This window comes from Vespula pensylvanica, chromosome 1 (genome assembly GCF_014466175.1).
Source record: "Vespula pensylvanica isolate Volc-1 chromosome 1, ASM1446617v1, whole genome shotgun sequence".
In the NCBI taxonomy this organism is placed as follows: domain Eukaryota; kingdom Metazoa; phylum Arthropoda; class Insecta; order Hymenoptera; family Vespidae; genus Vespula; species Vespula pensylvanica.
This window is the reverse complement of record NC_057685.1, coordinates 5,340,192-5,361,774: the sequence shown is the minus strand read 5'-3', so window position 1 is coordinate 5,361,774 and position 21,583 is coordinate 5,340,192. Positions and strand designations below refer to the sequence as shown.

Here is a 21,583-nt window from a genome sequence, read left to right as displayed (position 1 = left end):
ATATAAAATTTAAACCAAATAAAATAAGTTATATAACTAGGATTAAACATCTATTGCATTTTGTCACTTATACAAAGTTTCAAAAGCCTGTCTATGCACGATGTATTAAAAAAATGAATGTTATTTTCTGATAACGATAACATTTATTTTATATTGGATATTATTCAATATAATTGAATATCTATTACAAATATGAGCTCTACTTATCTTTGATCTGAATTTAAAAATTCTTGTAATATTATTATATCATAAGTTTATATTTAAAAATTTTGTAATCTTTATGACTGAATCTATTGTTCTTTGATTAAATAAAGTATGCTATATAACGTAATGATTTCAATTTGAAACTATTCCTTTATGATGAAATTAAATAAATTAGTAGGTAAAGAAATTAAATAAATAAAAAAAAAAAAAAATAGAAATTATTCAGTGTTTATATATTATGTTTCATTACATTTTTTTTATATTACTAAAAAAATTGATATTTTTACGATTGTTTCTATAAAAACAGCTACACAAAGTTATGTACATAACTATGATTAATTTTCAAGATACTTATTTCTAAATCTTTTTGATATATTTTGTAACATGTTTTAACAAGATACTGTACAATTGACTATAAAAGGGATGATATAAATCTGTAAATCTATTTATACCTACATACGTAAGATATATATACATTGCGAACAGTCAATCAGGTACAGTTATCAAGGATTGAGCATCCAATAAACTTTCAGTTGCAAGTATTGTACTACTTATGATAGGAGTACTAACAGTATTCCCAGATCTTTTACTACTAAATGGATAAAAGCTGTCAATATTCATCTGAAGTAAATAACTACCTATTTTATCAATTGGTGATCCACAACTCCTATCTATACTTAGTCTTAATTGATTTATATCATTCCGAAGTAATCTGGTATAAAGATCTATGTGGCTTCCACCACCATTATGAATAACGAGCGGGGGTATCCAACGGAAATAACACTGGCTCCAAAGTTCTAAATTAGAGATACTGTACAATGGTTTCACGATCGTCTTTTCTGTTAAAGTTTTTCCATAAGCATTAAATAAAGGGTTATAAAATAATAAGATATCTTGATCATTAAATTGTTCTCTCCAGTCCCAAACACTACGTAATATAAGTGGTGTATTTGGATCCTAAAAGTATATCATGAAAATATTATTCCATACATTAAAATTTCAATAATAATCTAAAAAAATGATAAAATAATAATTTACAAAAATAAAGCTAAAACTATAATTAACTACACTTTAAATACGAAATATTACCGTAGCTGCCATCGTACGATCTTTTTCACAATTGAAAATGAAAGTGTCAAAAATTGACACATGAGCTGCATCCCATAATGTTGTTAAATATGTCTCAGTAAATTCGAACTCTGCTGGAAATTGTTGACATAGTTGCCAAACACAGTCAAGGAAAAGAAGAAATAATGGAGACTAAAAATATTTAGCAAATTGAATTAAATTAAAAAATAGTAGTGGACATACAGAAATATTTATATACCTTTTCAGAGTTTGGTTTCATCATATGCCCTAAACGATCGCAAAAAGGATGTCCACTAGCAACCCATTCTTTTTGTATCAGAGATTGAAAGCCAACGATAGTTTGAAAATGTGGATCAAGTAATAACTGTATTAAACTTGATATAACACAACACAAATCTCTAGCTTCTCCTTCTAAAATATATAATAATTAATTTTTCTTTTCCTAATAAAACAATATGGATTTATATTGTTTGGTAATTAAACTTATGATAAATGCAAATAACAAGTGATAGTAGTCTCTTAATTCATATATACCTTGTAAAACTACTGAATATCCTGAATTAAGATTTTCACAAGCTGTAACTGTTTTTTCTAGACAATATGATACATACTTAAGCCATTTTGTACTTTCTAATAACGAATAGAAATTATTATCTTGTATCCAAAGTTGTCTAATATTTTCTGAAAGAAACCAGATCAATTATGAATACTCTCCAATCACATTTATATTTCTTAAAATTATTAAAAAATTATACTTTGAATAATGCTAATTTCAGTAATGCTAACCTGGAGAACACAAACTGTAAAATTTTGAGAAACCTACAGCTATTGATTTCACACTAATATCTTTACTTAGTTCAATTACAATAGGTGGCAATTTATGAGGATGACTTTTTCTGATATTTTCTAACATTATGTTTTCTTGTATCCTTTCAGTAATTGTTGGTAATAATTCAGGTATTTTTACTAATGCTGCACCATGTTGATTTGACCATGCCCAAACCGGTAATCTATTGCCTTGAAAATATTTTGCAGCATCTGTTAGTTGACTATTGGTTAAAGATGCTGGTACAATGATATATTGTGGCAAACTGTAAATAATTATACTCTGTAAAATACATTACTTTTTAATATTAACTAAGTAATTAATATTAACCAACCTGGAACATAACTGAAATTTTATATTAACAGTTGACAATCTCCATCCTTGACCTGCTTTCTCACTACTTAATATACGTTCAAATTCATTTTGCCAATCAGATATATTTCTAAATAATCTGATACCTTTATCAAGACTGCTGTAATATGGTTCACTAAAATATAAAATTGTTTATTATAAATTATTATAGTTTATTGTAGATTATGTAAGTAGAAGGACTATGATAAATACTAATACTAACGTGTAATCATAGGCAAACAACAAATGATGTCTGCTAGGAAATGCATGATGTAACAAGGCATTTAAGATATTTTTTCCATGCCCAAGAGGTGAAAATTTGAAGGAAAATGACCATGTCCTCAAATTCTAAGACACAGTATATATTTTCAATAAGTATTAACCAAGGCTAAAGAAATTTTAATAAAAATAATCCATACTGCATTATAATTACAATTATAAAATTTAATCTTTTGTGTCTAAATTTTTAATATTAATTTGCTGTTGATTCAAAAGATTGCATTAAACATTTACCTTACAAGTAATAAATATTGCTTTTACTTTGGACGGTACTAAATTTCCTGGAAGAAGTTTTTTCTTTTTATCACCTACTATTAAGTAAATTTCATCAATATTTGTCAGGCATGTATCTGTATACCCATATAAATGATTTTGTTGATGATTATTATCCTATAAATTTAGATATTGTTTATACATGTATATATTTTTTAAGTGTAAATATTTTGATTTAAGAAATAAAAAAATATAACAAAGTTACCTCTCCATTTGAATCATCAGTTGTAATAAAAGAGAGCTTGAAATTAGTAACAGAAAGTATGCCAGAAGTTCCTTGTTTTAAATCACCAACCGGTAAAAACATTAAAACATTTTGTGCTTTAGCAACGAGAACTTCTCCTCGCAAGAGTTTTAAATTGTTTTCAATCAATGAATTACGTTGACTAGAATCTATTTGCTGCACAGATATAAAATAAGTGATAAATATTTTTTTCATATTACTGATCATATTAAATAAATATTATAGTTAATGTTAAACGATTTTTTACACTTCATTAGTTTTTAAATTATATGTTCCAGATGTTTGAAAGTCAAAATTAAAAGATAAACATACAAAGATATGTTAATTCCATAATTAATATGCAATCATGGTACGTATATATATTTATTTTTTACGTGACAATTAGATATTATATAAAAAAAAAAATATGTACAAAAAAATATGGCTAAATCATAATATGAACTATATAAATTGTTTAATTTTTTTTATGTAGTAAAATACCTGCATTTCAAGTTCTTCGATTCCCACATAGCTTACAAAATTGTTGCAACTTTTACTTTCCATGACTGACATTTAAAATGATGTCGATTTAGAAAAGGAAGATCAGTTTTGGTTAAACATCGAAACACAAATTTTTCAGTGTTTCTTTTATTCATTTATTTCATTTTTCTCAATTTTAATAGTGTTGCATTGTATAATTGATGTGTCTGTTTATTGTGGATCATAATTACAGATTTCAATCTTAGATGCAAAAGATGACATGAGACAATACAGACATAATATATGTACCATAATATATGTTAAATTTCTAAAGTTTTATAGCATAGATCAAATATACTTTAGATAAATCATTGATAAAATAATATTTATTTAGTATATGTTACTACCAGATGGCAGAGTTGTCGTCTGTCGACAGAAAACTCCACCAGAGGGAAATATTCTTCTAAGTAAATTTTTAATATTTCGAAAAAAAAAAAAAAAAAAGAAAAAAAACTTATACGAACGAAATAAATTATATATGCGTTATCGTATGGCCTTTACAATGAATTATATTGCTTATTATTGATCGATTACAGTATCTTTTAAATTTTTTTGTTCATATAAATGTGATTGTTTATTAATATTATTTTCATAGTAAAATTATGAACAGAGATAAATATGCTGATGAAGAATTAATTATTCGTGCGATTTATTTACATTCTAATTTTCACTATTATATTTTATTCTATAAAACAAAAAAATCTCTTTACAATGAAATATTGTAATATCGGAGAATTTTAAAGATTAATGGAGTATATTATTTTACAAATAAAATTTCTTGTATATCAGTGCTATTAATTATATATATAAAAATATAAATATGGAACTTCTTATATTGTATACAATTCTTTCATAAAAGAAAAGAAAGAAATGATACAATTTAAGAAATTTGAGAAACTTTTTATGATATAATATTACTGTAAGAGTTGCTTATTTTATAATTATGAAAAATCTTCCATTTTCTGACGTTTTACATCGGTTATTTTTTGCTTTGTACGTTTAATCATTGTTAGAGATTTTTTTTCACTTTCAAATTTATATTTTCCAGCTAATTTTTCTTTAATGCGCATACCATCAATCAATCTTTTCCAATTCCCATAAATTCGTTTATAACGTTTTTCACGAGCACGTTTCGCTGCTTCAATTTGTTCTGTTTCCCATGCTTCTCTCAAAATATCTTCATATTCTGTGCAGACTACAAAACCTTCGAAAGCTGGCACAGCTCCCATAGATCCAAATTTAAAACCAATAACTGCAGATGCACAATCAATATTCAATTTTCGTGCAATTCGATTTAATCCTGGAACTATAAAAATTTATTTATTATTTTAATGCCATCATACTTTTAAATATTATTTTAATGATAATAACTACTTACGATCTATATATACAGTTCCTTTTGGGAGCATCGATTTTTTAAATAGATCTACATTTCCATATTCATTTCGAGGAACAATTCCATCTTTAGCTTCTGGTGGAATGTACTCAGTAGTTTGCCATTCACCAAATAATTCTAAAGCTCTATCTACTAATTTTACTCCTGAAAGCTATATACATGATCTCATTCTGTATGAGTCCATATTCTGTTTTAATTTATAGTTTTTTTATTTTTAATGAATGTACCTTATCATATTTCGGAAGAGCTTTTACGATTTTATAAGGTTCTTGATTAGGTTTAACTACTCGAGCCTTTTTTATCCATGTTTCCCTAGAGGAAAGTACATGTAGACAATGGCGAGAATAAATTGCTTCGCCATTCTGTAAATAACCTAATGGCACACAATCAGGAGGATACAAGGCTTCGTATTTAAGTAAATGTCTGGTAAGTACATAGAGAGGATGGTTTTTACATTCGCCAATTGTTTTAGGTAAAGGTTGTTCTAATTCCCTATAAAAGAAAAGAATAATAATTCATTGCATTTTATAGCACATCATCAATATGCTTGAAATAAAAATATATACTTCTGTGCTAATAATTTATCCTCTGCTGTTGATATTGTTGATTTTTTCTCTTTCCAAAACCGCAATGTATCACTGAACCAATCTTCATCAATGCGTTGTTTACGTGTAACAGTAAGCCAATGAGGACAATAACGTCTTGTAACATCTTTTAATGTTCCATCAATATTCCAAGCGATAACATATAATACAGGACTGCTAGCTGCTTTCTTAGTTAAAATAATTTATCATTATTAATTGTATAATATTGTTTGTACATGTATAAATAATATATTATAAAGTATAAGTATACTTATATATCTACTCACATATAACTCTTCCACACAATGTACTTTTTCATCCATTATATTTACACTAATCCAATTTTCTTCTGACTCCAAATATATTTCAAGCCAAAAGTTTTTATAGTTCTTAGCATTGTTAAGATCACTTACTTCATCATCTGAGGATAATTTATTAATTTTTTTTTGTTTCTTTACTATTAATTTTACATCATTCTTAGTTTTGGAAATATTCCGTTTTTTTAGACGAGGTAACTCTTCTTCAGATTCATTATTTTCAGAACTATCATCTAGTTCCTCAAGAGAATCTTCTTCTACAGTTTTGTTCTTTTGTCTGTTACTTGATGAGCGTGTAGTAACATTCTCTTTTCTTTTTGACGTAGATTCTAAAGAATTATTTTCACTTGAGGTTTTCATTTGCTTTCGTAATTTTAATTGCTTGGATACAGTATTGCTTATTGTTTTATCAGTGTTTATTGATTTTTGTGTTTCGTTTTGTTTACTATTAGAATTTTTTGTCTCTTTTATATTATTTGTATCTATAGTTTCATTAGAAGTATTTGTTTTTTTATTTTTTGCACTTTTGCTCCGTGTTGATCTTTCATTTAAAATTTCTGCAGCTCTTTTTCTTGCATCCAATTGAGCATTTTTCCTGGCAGTCTCATTATTCTTTAGGACAACTTTATGCTGTGTAGATGTCTTTTTCTCCTTTTTATTTTCCTCTTCTTTTTTCGTAGGTTTATCAGATTTCTTTTTTTCTTTATCTTTTTCTTCTTTTGGATTGACTTTAAATAATTGATTCCGTTGCAATTTTAAAGGTGGAGGATGAAGAGATATAATCAAACGACAATTTAATCCCATTGCCCTCAACAATGCTATGCATAAGAATACTAATTCTTTATAATTTAAAACTTCTTTTTCTTGCAATCTTTTCAAGAACATTTCTTTTGTTATACTTTCTTCTTTTTCTTCTTTGTTCTTACATACAAATTTTTTTTTAAACCATACAACAAATTTTTCTAGATACTTTAGATCTGATCTCTTTTTTGGCAAATTTTCTACTGGAATTAGTGACAATGATGCGGACATTATTTCCGCATCATTTATCACTTTATTCACATGAAATCCATGTGCAAGCCAACAGAGGATTCCTACTTTGTGTATCAATATTTGATTAGCTCTCAACCTTTGATTAATTCGGTTTTCAATAATAGTGTTTAAGTCTGGGCCATGTCTCTTTTTCTTTAATATTATACCAGTACCAGGCAATGTTATTTTAACTCCTTCTTTTGGAGTAGTATAATTGGTAGAACTTGATGCTTCATTTGGGTTTTCATCTTCACTGTAGTTTTCATTACCATCGGATTCAAACGTTTTTCCTTCTCCTTCGAATAAAAGTTCATGTACATGTTGAGAAAGATGAATTTTTTCTTTCTCAGCATGTACTACCTTTGATTTGTTTTGCTTTGTTAACGCATCAGTTACAGTCTCGAGCTTTTCAGCATTTTCATTCTGCGAACAGATTGCTTGGGTGTTCTCCAAATTTTTTAATACCTGACTAAATAATTCAACAGAATTGCTATCATTGACATTGTTAAATTCATCACTATCATCAGAATTTTCATAAGTTCTGGCTTTGCGTAATGTTACGCAACTTTTTTTCTCCTTCTTTTCAAAAAAACTCGAGTCCAAATCAATTTCATTTGGAGAAACAAAAAACTCGCTTTCACTCTCCGAACTGTTATCGTCCGGTTGATTATTCATTTTGGACGCAAACGTTTACAAATCCCGAAATAACATCTTTGTTAATCCGAATTTTTGTAATGTAGAAAATGAGCATAATATACTTTTTCGGTTGCATAGACGAGTGTATAAAATTTCCCTATATACGGATCTTCTAAGCTAAAATATATATATATGTACACATAAAAGAATCTAGAACAGTATGATAAGATAAATAAAGTAAACAATATTTTGTATTTTTATTCGATGAACATAAATTACTGAAATCATGCATATACATGCAACAATGAATGTAAAATAACATTTAAAATATGAACTATTTTCTTGCTTTGTATACTTCGCGTTTATTGGTCGAGTTAAATTCTTTCTACGCTTCGTATAATGCCATCTATAAGCGAATTTTGTGCGAATTCGAAACACGTAGTCTACCGTCTTGTAAAGTCAACGATCGAAATGGCGGGATCGAAAATAACATAAGAATTGATTAATCCTTTTCTTAACGAATCTTTTTGGTCTCAAAATGTTTAACTCATTTTTAGGATAAATGAAAAAATATTACGAATTTTTATATAAAATACACAAATCAAGACTATTAATATTTATAGAATAGGTAAGAAGATATAAAAGTAGATTTTTTTTCTATATCTATATAAATTTTATTTTATATATTCACTGAAATTATGTTTCACACAATCATTCTCTCCATTGTAATTAATAATAGATAATCTATGTATATTTATACATCTTAGTGACAATTTTAGATACTTTATATAGACGTGAGGTAATCAAAAGAATTGATAGGAAGGACCTGTTCAAATATGGTTTTTTTTTTTTTAAGTATGATCGTTGGAAATGCTTATTGTGTCGACGTATACGTGTATACGTGTATATGTATGTGTGTATATGTATGTATATGTATTCATCCACGCCGTCAGCAATGAAGTCATTATTTGATTTATTTATTTTTAATCGGCCAAAAAAAAGAGTTTCATAAGAGGCCGTTTAATAAAAGATATTAATTTGTGAGAAGATTCGTTATTCTCTTAAAAGACATAATACACTACAAGGGTACAAAAGAAAGTAATGTTAGTCTATAAAATATGAAAGTAAGGAAAACGTTATTGCGAATAATGACGTATTAAATCGATAATCATCAACAGTGATACTATACATAAAAAAATCTTGATAAAAAATTGATGGTCTATATATTAATAGATTCTTGATTTAAAAATTATACACATAAAAAACTTATATATATATATATATATATATATATATATATATATGAAAGTTACAATAAGAATTTTCAGCATAGATCTACAATGTACTTGTATTCAAGGATTTATACATTTCAAGACAAGTTACGACTTACGAAATAACAGTACTTTCAGGAACAAAGCGCAAGAGGAGGAATATCGTGCTAGATAGAATCTCATCTTTCTACTTACAATCATGCCTAGATATGGTAAACCAATTTGCGCGCAGGGAAACAATTGATACGAGCGAAGACAAGCTATGTAATTACTGTCATGGCCGCAATATGATACTTTGAACATATGTATACATGTATATCCTTATATATATACATATACACGTGTGTATGTGTACACACACTTATATACATACACATATTTACCATACGTAAATACAGTATTAATGGTTATGGATAATAAGTAAAAACCATTAAAAAAAAAAATAAAAAAATAAAAAAAAAACAAATAAATAAAAGATGAATTCGATAGAAACTTAATTAATTAGAATGGTATTCATATTTATTTATATATTCGTAAGATTTCGTATTTTCTTTTCCTTTTCTTATCTTCATTTTGATTTCTCTGTTTCCTTCATCTCCTCCAACTCTCTCTTTCTCTTTTTCTTTCTCCACACTTTCTGCTAACTCTTGTCGCTCCTTGTATTTTCACTTTTACCAGTACTCCTTCAATCTCCTTATTCAGCGCAATAGACTGATTAACTGAGAACTAGTAAAAGTGAAATTACGAAATGATGATAAAGATACGAATAGTTAGTTCCCTTCCGATTTTATTTTAACAAGATTACTTTTAACCTTTTCGTCGTCAAATCAAAAATATAAATTTCAATCATAACATAATACCTATAGTAAAATCATGCAAGACTTATTATTTTAATGAAATTCGATCCTAATGATTGATCTTTATCTTCGTATTGTCTTAATCCTGGACAAATAGGTGCCTAATTTTTCAAAACAATTCATTATTAGAGGAGTCAGCCATTGGTACAAATTGTACGATTATGAGATGCTTTATCTCTGCTCTATCTTTCCAGGAATATAGTTTGAGAAAGTTATACGACGGAAGAGTTATAATTACCTATCTTCACTGAAACCAAATCACTTGAGCATGATCTATTGGTAAAGCTGAATCAGCAAAGTTGATCGGTAAATCGTCTTCTTTTATGTTTTTTTCTTTTTCAAAACGACTATGTACTCTTTAATGATTACCTTGTTTCGTATTACAGAAACGCACGATTCTGATAAATACTAGGGATTCTGTAAGAGCAAAGCAACCCTTTGAAGATATCGAAGAAGTTTATTCTCGTTCTCAATCGATTGGATTGAATTGAAATTGGTATCTATTTCTTTGAAAGATTGCAATAATCGTGAAACAAGTTGTATATGTTTATTCGTTTCTTGCGAAGACTGGACCAGTACGGAGACGCTGTAAATCGTTGTCGTACGATCACCGTTCGCCGTTTCTTAGCTGCATGAAGTGAAAGCCATGATCGGGGCTGGAGTAGAATGTAAAGAAGCCGGCGGCGAGTGAAGAGAGGGAAACCGCCTTACCATCCAGTCACTCCAAGGCAAGCTCTAAAGAATGTCGAGTGCTGTGAATCGCGACAACATCGAATTATCTTTGTGAGTTTACTTCGACTTGAATTCGTCTCACGCTACCACCCTGAGATCGTACACCAGCAACGTTGGGTAGGTACACATTAAATTCAATCTGATCTTTATTTACCAAAAGTTTTTATATATCTTTTACCCCACCAAACTGTTTGAATTTTGTTTTGTTATTATAATGTCAACTTATAGTTTTGTTATTATAATGTCTCTTTAGTCAATGGTCTTTGAAAGATTTATTAATAAAAGAAATTGTATTTAAATTATTTTTAAATATATATCATTATCAAAAATATTTTGTCATTTTGTCTAATGTAAATAAGAATAATTTCTATGTATATTACGTATATTGCACGTGTAAATCTGTAAGATATCAGAATAGTCTATATTTTCGATGATCTATAATAATGATAATGAATTGTATCTATATATACTCCATCATATGTGTCATGCAAAGATTTTATGCTATGTTCTCTAATTAGAAATTCAGTAAACGAAAAATCACCACAATGTTTTATAATGCTAAAGGATTAAACTTGTTAGTATTCAATCAAAATCTTGAATACGTTTAGAATCTTTAATCATGATTGCGCTTAATGTCAAGTCTCTGTTACTTCAGAATCGTTGAAGAAGAAAGTCTTTTCAAAGGAAGCAACTTTCGCGTGGTCCAGACGCATCGTTCGAATCGTAGTTGCTTTTGGGCCCTATTTTCGTCCCACTAACCCAGTTTTGTTATGCAGAGATTTGAGAACACGTCTTCTTCTTTCTCTTTTAACATAAAGTAATCGTATATCACCTACGTAGATCATTGATGATTAACCTCTTTTACATTTTCAATTCATACTTGTTACAAAACAATAGTAAAAGACATGAAATATTCTAAGCACGTAAAATACGTAGAAAAGAAATCTCTCGCCTAAACATTTCATATTCAATGACGTACATTTTTTCTTGGCTACTCTGAAAGAAAGGGGGTGGTGGTGTACCTTATATGCGACACACCTAACTCACGTCTCTTAAATAGTGATCGGTTATGCACGTGACCGAGAATAACGTGCGAACGAAAGGATCTTATGAAAGTGACGTTTTGTTGCAATCATATTCGATGATTCGGTTAAGTTTCTTTTCGAAACAAAAACGTAACGAATAAATCTCTTGCGGTCTCTTATCGTAATGAAATGTTTTTGAGTCGTTGGAAAGTTCTTTTTGAATTAGCATTTTTATTGATATGAAAGTAGTACAATAATAGTAGATTTAAAAGAATAAAGAATATAGATTTCTATGTCCCAAAATATGTATGATCAATTATTGTGTTATTCATTATTGATGTTCCAAGATTGATAAGTCTTCAAGGACAAAGAGATTTAGCAACGAATGGGTTGAATTGAATAACGTTTATAAATTTCGCCATTATAATTGCGTTAGTATCGTGAGACGAAACAAATATTTTAAAGAATTTTTTAATATAATCAGGTTCAATGGACTACTATTAAATCTTCTTGTCTGAACCGGTAACGTATCCAGAATATGCGGAAATTTTCCGATAAAGGAGAAGCAAGCGATGCACATTACTTTCACACTCGAAAAGCTGTCGACCCTGAGAGAGGAGTGGTAGTCTGGATGAATAAAAAGAAACTTAGTTTCATTATCGGCCATCGTTCTTTTTTTTTTTTTTGTTTCTTTTTTCTTGCGAGCCTTGGAGAATATCGAGTTTGGCTACCCATGTGATCCTTAGAACTTGAAAGGATCCTTTAAAGTTTAGTTCGTTTTTTTTAAATAGTTCCGTCCCCTTTTCTCCATCATTTTTTTCTCTCGCCTGAAGTTGAAGTATGATACATCATTTTTTTTTTTTTTCTTTTTTATTAAAAAAAATCAATAGCGATCAGGAAAGTAAATAAAATCATATAGTTTTGCATCCTCCTTTCCAGCTTGTAAGGTGTGTAATTTCAATCCTCTAACTGTATCAGAGAAAGTGAATCATCCACATTTACCACATCGAGAGTTGACTCTCTATAATCCACCGTATCATCTGAAACCGGATATATAAAATATATATTCATGTATTTCTTCGAGCCTCTAATAACTATTTGAACAAGGCCATAGGTAATTCTGTAAATGTATTCGTAATTTATGCAGGTATACTAAATCGACGTGACGAAAGATATATACTATTAAGATATATCTTTACAAGAATGTATTTTATCTATAAACTATTATTCATTCTATCAATAGAGAACATTAGAATAACTAATTCGGTTATTGGCCCGTTCATTGATATTATATGCATATATGATATTTAATTATTTGTATCTTCTGCCACGTTACAGGAATCGCTCGTCTACCAATTGTACTCTTCATTCACACAGCTTTCTATTCTCATACTTTTTTCTTAATGCTTAGTGTATCACGCACAAATATTCAAGTAGTCATTATATAAGGAGTATTGTCTTGTTAGTAACCACTAAATTCCCCCTTTTACAGGTGGTCACGATTCACGATCTCTTTGCTGTCTCGCGTTGAGATCTATCGTATTTTGTAAGAGCTTTGATAGGAAAGTATTTAACTGGCTCGTTGTTACACGATTTTACCTATCTTGCTAATGTTCTACAACAAAGACCAACTAATACATTTCCGACTATTTAATTCTACTAGGAAGTAAACATACTTTTTGAGTCATTGTAGAATTTGAAGTCTACTCAAGATTAGGATCTCACATCCGTGTAGCAGAACGGCCGATAAAATCCAAGGGAAAGTGCATCTCCTTGCATTGACGCCTATGTATATATATGTAAACATATAGGTATACATAGAGACTCACAATATACACATCAGTTTCCACCAATCCTAGACTGTAGTTCAGCTTGTTCATCATTACGATTAAGCCATCGACTTAGTCCGTTTTATATTACACAGTCGGTGAGCCCGTTGCGAGCTACGCAACGAGGAGAAACCGAGCATTTTTCTACGTAAATGAAGTCGGTATTATGAAACTTATGGTATCCAAATTTTTTTTTTTTCTACATATCTGGTCACTTTCTTAAAGTTAATTAATCCCTTTTTCACATAAACACGCATCTACTTCTTATTCGGATATCGTAATATTAACCATATTATTCTTAAACTATATTTTCTTTAATTGCAAAGAATAAAATTTGGATTTTCCTAGCTAATTGTTGTTACTAGCAAGATATTTGAAAGGACACCTACGTGTTACCATTTTATTTCCGGTAAAAGTAAAGGAAGAAATTAAAATAAAAAAAAGAATTACCTATATTCGTTTCTTTCTGCACCAACGAGTTTTCCATTACCGTTTTAACTTCCAATACTTAGAGCAAGTCCATTTGGTGGTCTATAACTATCGCGATTGCTAAATCAACATTCCTAACGAACGTTCGCTCTCCTATAGCACTCTTGGAGTTCGTCACGTGCGCGCATTCGCATCCAACATTCGTACCGGTAAATACAGCAAGGAAACCGGCAGACAAGATACCGATTCCATGATGGCAATCCCGTTTTACAGAGAGATATCGTGCGTTCGACCGTGCGAAGTTACGTTCACTGGCCCTCTACTGCAATACTTTTATACACCATGATCGTAGAAAAGTATTTAGTGCACTTTTGCGTGTATTGTGTCTCTTTCCTATACCATATTGAAAGATACGATCAAACGACTCTCAACTTTGCTTTCAAGGAATGTGATCCTAACGTGATAGGAAGTTGGTACATTACCTTGTTAAGTTACGCTTCAATAAATTCAAAGTCGTTTTAATGATAATAAATATAATTACGTGTAGTTTCATATACTGATGGTTCATCCAGTTTGGCAAGTTCGCCAACCGGCATTTCTTCGAAGCAATCCAGTTATCCTGATAACAAGGACGTCTTTCGTTAATGCACTTGATTCTTACATTTTTTCAAATAGATGTTTTATATCCGGTTATATAGATCATAATCGTAATACGAAGATGATCGTAAATATCAAGTGAATTTGTTAGAAATATTATACAAATACATAATTTGCATTTTAACTTACTGCTACATTTTCTTATATTTCTCTATTAATCGTTCTTCGTCGATAGATCCTGAATGAATGATCCTGTATAGTCAGAGATCAAGAACGTATACGTATATGCAGAAATTCCTATCGCTCTCGTGTAAGAGCGAACATGTTTCTGACGTTTTCATCGTATATACATAGATATGTACGTATTATCGTGCTTTTTCTCACGAGTAGTCTCGCCTTTCGTGGGATATACATAGGTACGTATGTATACCTACCGGTGCAACCTCAGTATTGCGCGACGATGCTTGCGCGATGGTATTTGCGCGATGATAATTGTGCGATGATAATTGTGTTATGGGATTCACATGACCCGGTAATATGCGTGGATAAAAAGTTTCAATAAAAATTTTTCTACACATCATTCGCACGATCATTTCCATACAAAACTTGATAAACGATTTAATCTATTATTATCTTGCTTCGATAATTTCACGATGCGATTATATATTAGTATATATGTAACAATAGTGTTATTATTATTACTATTATTACACTATTTATTTTAATTGACATTTTAACAGATAACTTTTAATGTTCTTTTAGAAATACTTAGGAAACAAATATTATGTTAGTTATTAAGTAAATATTAAAGCGGAAACACATTATCATAATCTTGTTTTAATACTAAATGTTGTAATCCTTTAACGATATACATTTACGAATCAACGTCGTATCTGCTTTTTATATAATTGGTAATATTGCAAATAATATTGCATATATGTTTAATTAATTAAAAAATATAATAGATAATTAAAAAATATTGCACATACCTGATTATACAATTTAAAAGGAATTATTATTATTGTCATTATTTTATCTAGATAAGAACTATCGCGGATGTCCGATCTAAACTCGACAACATTAATTTAAATATGTATCTTGCTACTTTTCACTTTGCCTTGTGGTCTCCGCGTGCACGCGACAATCCGTTCTGCACGTGACTTCGGCAAAACTCGAACAGCCGGAATGAATGAAGCAATACTCCTGTATAATTATGGATTATGACTTTAAGTTCAGGGTTTTCTAGTATTTCGAAGTTATATCGTGGAATCTTCGAAATCTATTCGTTCCTGGTGTCAATGAACTTCGCTCGTAATAATCCGTATATTTTTAGTATATTCATGGGAAGTCTCTAGATCTCTAAGTACTAACATCTATCGTGATCCAACTGTCTTTGATCGCACGTGTGATTTCTCCAGCTTTCTAAAAGACCCATGAGAATCTACAAGGATCTACAAGGAAATATTTTTTATAAATTTGTAAATTACGTCGACCAAAACTAATTATACCAGATAAACTATCATAATTAGATTTGTGTTAGATTAATGAATGACGATTAAGAAGCTGCTAAACCATAGCATTTTTAGACTCAATAATAATAGTCAACGTAATTCGTATCACGTTACATTCAATCGTGCTTGAATATTAATCGCTAGCTATAAAGTGAGCTATCTCTCGAGGATAAATTTGAATAGCAATGAGAAATGAAATTCCATCGCCACCGTTATACGGTCATTTTCGTCGACTTTCAAGGTCAAGGAAGGCGACGAAACAGAGAAATCCTTTTTTTCGAGTTTCAAAGATGAATTTCATTCTTTAGCAAATTTTAATGACAATAGACTTTACTTATTTTTTTTAGATAATAATATTTTATGTTTTAGATTAGCCGATTAATATATTTATACGGATGACGTAAACAAAAACGAAAAAAAAAACAATGAAACTGAGGCATCTAATATTCACAGTTTTCACTTATGGTAACTATAATTAATATACTTTTTTTTCTTATAAACATTTGTTAATCGTTACAATTTTTCTTATAACATTTATATATACAACGTGTTGAAATTTATTAATTGTAACAACTTTTGTTATAAATATTTTATAACTCAATCCGAAATTTAATTTAAAAAAGAAAAGAAATTTACTTACTCCAATAAATGCAAATGTTCGACAGATTTCTTTCTATAAATTACAAGTAATTTATCGTAACAAAAATAAAAAGAAAATTCCAGTAGATAAAAGTCTTCATTTTGAAGTATTTTTTATCAAGACAAGATTTTTTTTATATCAATTTATATTAAGATGATATATCACACACACACACACACACACACACACACACACACATATATATATTTATTTATGTTATTTCATTCCAAAAAATTTCATCAGCTTACTAATACAAATTATGTAAAAATATTTATACATAAATTTTTCGTTCGTTTTTAGTTTTTGTCTATTCAGGACAAATTTATAGCGTTAATTCGGTGGATCCTGCAGCTGTAAAGAATGATTTTACGACACAGACAGTTTACGGATTCTTGGATTTTACAACAACGATTGGAAATACAGTTATGGTATTCAGCCCTCAAAGTTCTCCACCAGGTTAATACTACGATAGTAAATTAGCTATATTAGTTATCATAACTTTGACATTATTGTTGCAATCATGGATCTTTGTAGAGGGAGAAAAAACGAAAAGTACTGGACCAGCGATACAAACGAAACCTGCCGAGAAAAAACCTATTCCAGATATTCAACCAAGTAAAACCCATAAGCCAAATAATCAAGGAGAAACTAAAAAGCAAGCACAGAAAAGCTCGAAAGTTGTAGTCAATTCTGTGGTCCAGCAAAATATTATCAATTCATCCGAAGATAAACAAAAACAAATAATCAAAAGTGACGTGGTAAGCGAATCAATTTTAATGAAACTTAATGTGAACTATTAAAAACATAAAATAATATTACATCGTAGAGCTCGCATACTCCTGTAAAAGCCACTACGGTAAATCCTGTTACTTCTTCCGTCGTTCAAGTCCAATCAAAGGAGGAGATTCTAGGAGTAAAAAATAATCTTGCTGAACCTGAATACGACTATTTATCAAAACAGCCAACTGAAGTCATCGATGAAACGTACAAGGTATATACCTCTACTTCATTAGCATATTTCTACCATTTGCTTTTCTCTGATAATTAATCTTTTGAGTTGTTATATATGTATGTATATATGATATCACACATTTTAGTTGATAAATTTGAAACCTTCGAGTAAAATCGCTTCGAAACCAAGATCTGCGGCACGAAGGGAAAAAGAGAATCCAACTGGGCTGGTAACTAAGCTCGGTGGTACGATTGTTAAAGACGGATTAACGACGGTTCATGAGACAAGTGTAATTGGCACGTACATCAATGGAAAGTACGCGCAAGTTTTACAAAGTTCCTCGCGTATTATCGTCGGGACATCCTCGAATTTGGAGGGCAAAATACGACCATCGAATACTCTCAGAATATTAAAGACGATTGGTCCACAACATGGAAAGTTAAAGCCACAGTTGGAGCCTACGCCGACAAGTCAACAAGAAGAATCATCCTTGCCATTGGAAATTCTATTCAGTGCACCGGCAGGTTGTTTGTCTCCATTACAAACGTATAAATAAATGATAGAATTACTAACTTGCCTTGGACGAGTTGAAAAACTATAAAATGCATTTTTTTTTTTTTTTATAACAGGTTCTTCCGTACGAACAACTCGAAGACATTCGAGTGCCAACGCTAACCGTCCGAAATATCGTAGTAAAACTTCAGAAGATTATGATAATGTTGAGGTTCAACCGAGAACATCTACAAAACAACGCGCTACCACGGCACGACCAAATTACAAGTATATAAATAAATTATACGATTGATCGTTAGAGAATAATAAAATTTATTTTGTAAATGTCACGTTACGTAGATCTTTCCAATCATTGGGAAACTCAAGACCTTTCTCTTGAGCACGTTTATTTTATATTATAGAAATCGTGTTCAGAACGAAGGGAAGTCATCAACCACGACACAGGAACCACAAACAACCCGTCGTCGTACCAGCTTCAGACCAAGCAATCAGGCAAATTCCTCCTCGAGGCAAACCAATAAACAAAAGAATCAACAGCCACAGCAACAGCAACAGATAACGTCAACTAGTCCTTTACCTAAATTGAAACTTCCAAGAACTCAGGGTCGATGGTCATATAAAACTACTCCTAAACCAAGAATCGCGATTCGCAAGCAAGTCGATGAGGATGATTTACGTTTATCGACCGAAACGATTATAACTGAACAAGCATCAACGCCAGGCGATGATAAAGCTAGTAGTACTACTTCTGTTGGAGTTGTTACAACGACAACTACAGCTATAACTTCTAATGGTCAACGGAAAACTCCAGAAACGTCATTATCCAACGAAGAACTCGATCCAAGCGAGTCGGAAGATGTACCTAACGTTAGCGTACAGGATCAGATACAGGCGGATCAAACTTTACCGATAGAAACTCTTAATGTTGAGATTTCAACTGCCGCTAATCTCAATGACGTTTATTTTGAAATTGCTACGATTAAATCTCCTTATACGTTCCAGGTAAACTCGATTTAATTAAAAACAAATGATGATTTAATTATGTGACATGATATACAAAATATCATTAAAATCATATTCTTTTCTTTTAGGTGGGAACTTTACGAAACACACGTTACATAACGGTTACGTCTACAATGAAGAAGTCGTTTGCAGTACCTGAACCTACGAGTACTTTGCCAATGACGGAACCTCTGACTGAGAACATCTTGGCAAATACAGGAGCGGCTTACGAAACGAGTCTACCACTTGATTCTTCCGTAGCTACTCTTCCAGCGATATCTTTAGATCCTGGTCAAGTAACACCACCATTAGAAACGCTTACGGAAACATTTTCGACTACTCAAACTCTCTTGAAAACTCATTTGTTACCGGTGATACACGATGGCAATACCACAAGGTTGACTCTCGTTCAGACCTACAATATAGCTCGATCGGTCACTGCTACGAAAACTCTACCACCAATGGAAATTTATCAATTTATTCCTAGTAAAACATTGAATGAGTTCAATTCGAAACTGGAGGAGGCTGGAAGCGAGCTTCATTTGGAATTAGATTTCGGTGACGAGGACAGAGACGACGAAGATATCCCTAAAAGAATCGTAGCACCTAGTAGCGATGTGTATTCCGAATTAGATCTCTTCAGGTCGGTGACACCTACAAAGGTAAAATCAGACACGCCTACTACCAGTTCAGCCGAACCACAACTTTCTCTCGAGCAAGCGCAGCAACTTGCTTTGCTCAAATATTTCGGGCAACCTCAACAGCAAGTAATCACGACTTCGAGACCCATCGTAGTACTTGAAACCGTTTACGAATCTCACGTAATACCGATAGTTAATAACGGGAATACGCATTATTCGACCTTATCCAGGCCGGTAGCTACCGTACCAAGGACATCCTACGAATACTCGACATCTACCATTCCGCCTGTTCTTCCACCTCCAATACCTCAGGTACCACTTTTCCCACAACAACAACCCCAATTTACAGTCACAAGCGCACCACTCGTCACGCAAACTTTAGTGACCGTTTCGGACTCAAGAGTGCTCAAACTAACATTCGGAGCAAAAACAGCATACACCACATTGTTCTCTACTAAAGTAGTACCGACAGAACTTACGACATACGTGACGAGTACCATACCTCTACAACCAACCATTCCAGCTTTTCCTGGTTATTATCCTCCACCAGTTGGTTATCCTCCTTTCCCTTACGTAGGATAATAATCCTTGTTTCGTTCTATGGAATTCTTGCACAGGAGGAAGCTTAAATTACACTTTGGTTATGTAGATGCATGCTGAATGAGAATTTTTCTAGTACTTATCTACATAATTTTTCAACTAGCATACATCTACTACCTCAGACAAAGGTGCTACAAAATATAAGCTTCCTGAAAATTGGACGAATTATAAACGAGTTACGAACAAATAATTTCTCTTGGCCCAACATTTCATATTTAGTATGAAAATATTGTCTCATTTATTCGTTAGTATTGTTTGAGAAAAAACAATGCATCTTTATGTCGTAAATTTAACGATTTAACTATTCTTCAAACATAACCATATCGAATATTTGTCAAAATGTTTATATGTTTGATGAAATTTGATTGAAATTAAAAAGAAGATTATTAAGAAGATGGGTCTAGGAAGGAACAAAGAGAACGATCATGAAAAAAGAATTAGCCAGATCATGGATAAATATTGCAGATGAGTACAAAAACGAAGAAATGATTTAACATTCTTCTTATCGATATCAGGTATTAAGAGAAATCGTGTATAATTAAATAACACGCATATACCATTTTATGACCTGTTGGCAGAAAAACAAATTTTTGTAAATAAGTTATTAGATATATTATATTATCTCTCGTGTATTATTATATGTATGTATTACGAATTTTGTAAATAAAGTTTTAAAAGCTCTTACGATCTTCCTCTTAGTATAATTATTTTTTCATCAGCATTTCTGTTAATATATTCAAATGATTAAATTAATTGCGTGAATAAAATTTGTAATACAAACGTAATGAGATTTTAAGATTGTTCTATCAATTGATATTGAGTAGCCAATGTAAACCTTCAACGCTCTACTACGTACGACAAAAATGATCCAGGATTGGTTGATTTCTAGAGCATTCTATAATACCCGATATAAGACATCTTTCATGAAAAGATATTCTTAAAAGAAAGTGTAGCAAAGAAATTTGGTTATATATAAAACATGAATGTACATATGATACATGAAATAAATACATTTTCATAAATATGTCATTTATTCTTTACTTTCGTAACTGCTGTTTTCATGTACTTCATATACTTATACTTGCAAGATAAAGATACAGGAAATGTAAAAAAAATATTCACAAGAAGGATCATATTGATGAGTAAAAAAAAAATAAAGAAGGTGAAGATCTCATGAAAAATGTTTAGAAAAAATTGTTCCTTTTTATTTACATTTTTCTCGTTATTATCATTC

At 30.7% G+C, this 21,583-nt stretch overlaps 3 protein-coding genes across 4 annotated transcripts; 1 reads left to right on the top strand and 2 right to left on the bottom strand.

The window, feature by feature from the left end:
* Window positions 1–420: 420 nt before the first annotated feature.
* Window positions 421–4,038, bottom strand: LOC122629191 (myotubularin-related protein 10-B). The gene is made up of 10 exons (XM_043812326.1): window positions 3,747–4,038; window positions 3,228–3,422; window positions 2,984–3,139; window positions 2,694–2,818; window positions 2,454–2,606; window positions 2,080–2,384; window positions 1,828–1,974; window positions 1,532–1,704; window positions 1,294–1,464; window positions 421–1,161 (listed from the first exon to the last, which is right to left on the bottom strand). The coding sequence occupies exons 1-10, from the start codon at window positions 3,816–3,818 to the stop codon at window positions 691–693; spliced, it is 1,968 nt and encodes a 655-aa protein (XP_043668261.1). The 5' UTR covers window positions 3,819–4,038; the 3' UTR covers window positions 421–690.
* Window positions 3,878–8,049, bottom strand: LOC122629127 (DNA repair protein complementing XP-C cells homolog). 2 transcript variants are annotated; one of them, XM_043812194.1, is made up of 5 exons: window positions 6,053–8,044; window positions 5,748–5,953; window positions 5,409–5,673; window positions 5,164–5,332; window positions 3,878–5,091 (listed from the first exon to the last, which is right to left on the bottom strand). In XM_043812194.1, the coding sequence occupies exons 1-5, from the start codon at window positions 7,787–7,789 to the stop codon at window positions 4,727–4,729; spliced, it is 2,742 nt and encodes a 913-aa protein (XP_043668129.1). In that variant the 5' UTR covers window positions 7,790–8,044; the 3' UTR covers window positions 3,878–4,726. The 2 variants fall into 2 exon arrangements, with proteins under 2 accessions (XP_043668129.1, XP_043668138.1); XM_043812203.1 differs by lacking the exon at window positions 3,878–5,091 and having other exon boundaries at window positions 5,184–5,325; window positions 6,053–8,049.
* A 2,537-nt stretch (window positions 8,050–10,586) lies between these two features.
* LOC122635188 (mucin-5AC) lies at window positions 10,587–21,373 on the top strand. The gene is made up of 9 exons (XM_043825116.1): window positions 10,587–10,727; window positions 16,371–16,466; window positions 16,942–17,097; window positions 17,176–17,399; window positions 17,468–17,632; window positions 17,739–18,117; window positions 18,223–18,373; window positions 18,508–19,108; window positions 19,198–21,373. Exons 2-9 carry the CDS (start codon window positions 16,427–16,429, stop codon window positions 20,329–20,331), a joined length of 2,850 nt encoding a protein of 949 aa, XP_043681051.1. The 5' UTR covers window positions 10,587–10,727; window positions 16,371–16,426; the 3' UTR covers window positions 20,332–21,373.
* The last annotated feature ends 210 nt before the right edge of the window (window positions 21,374–21,583 follow it).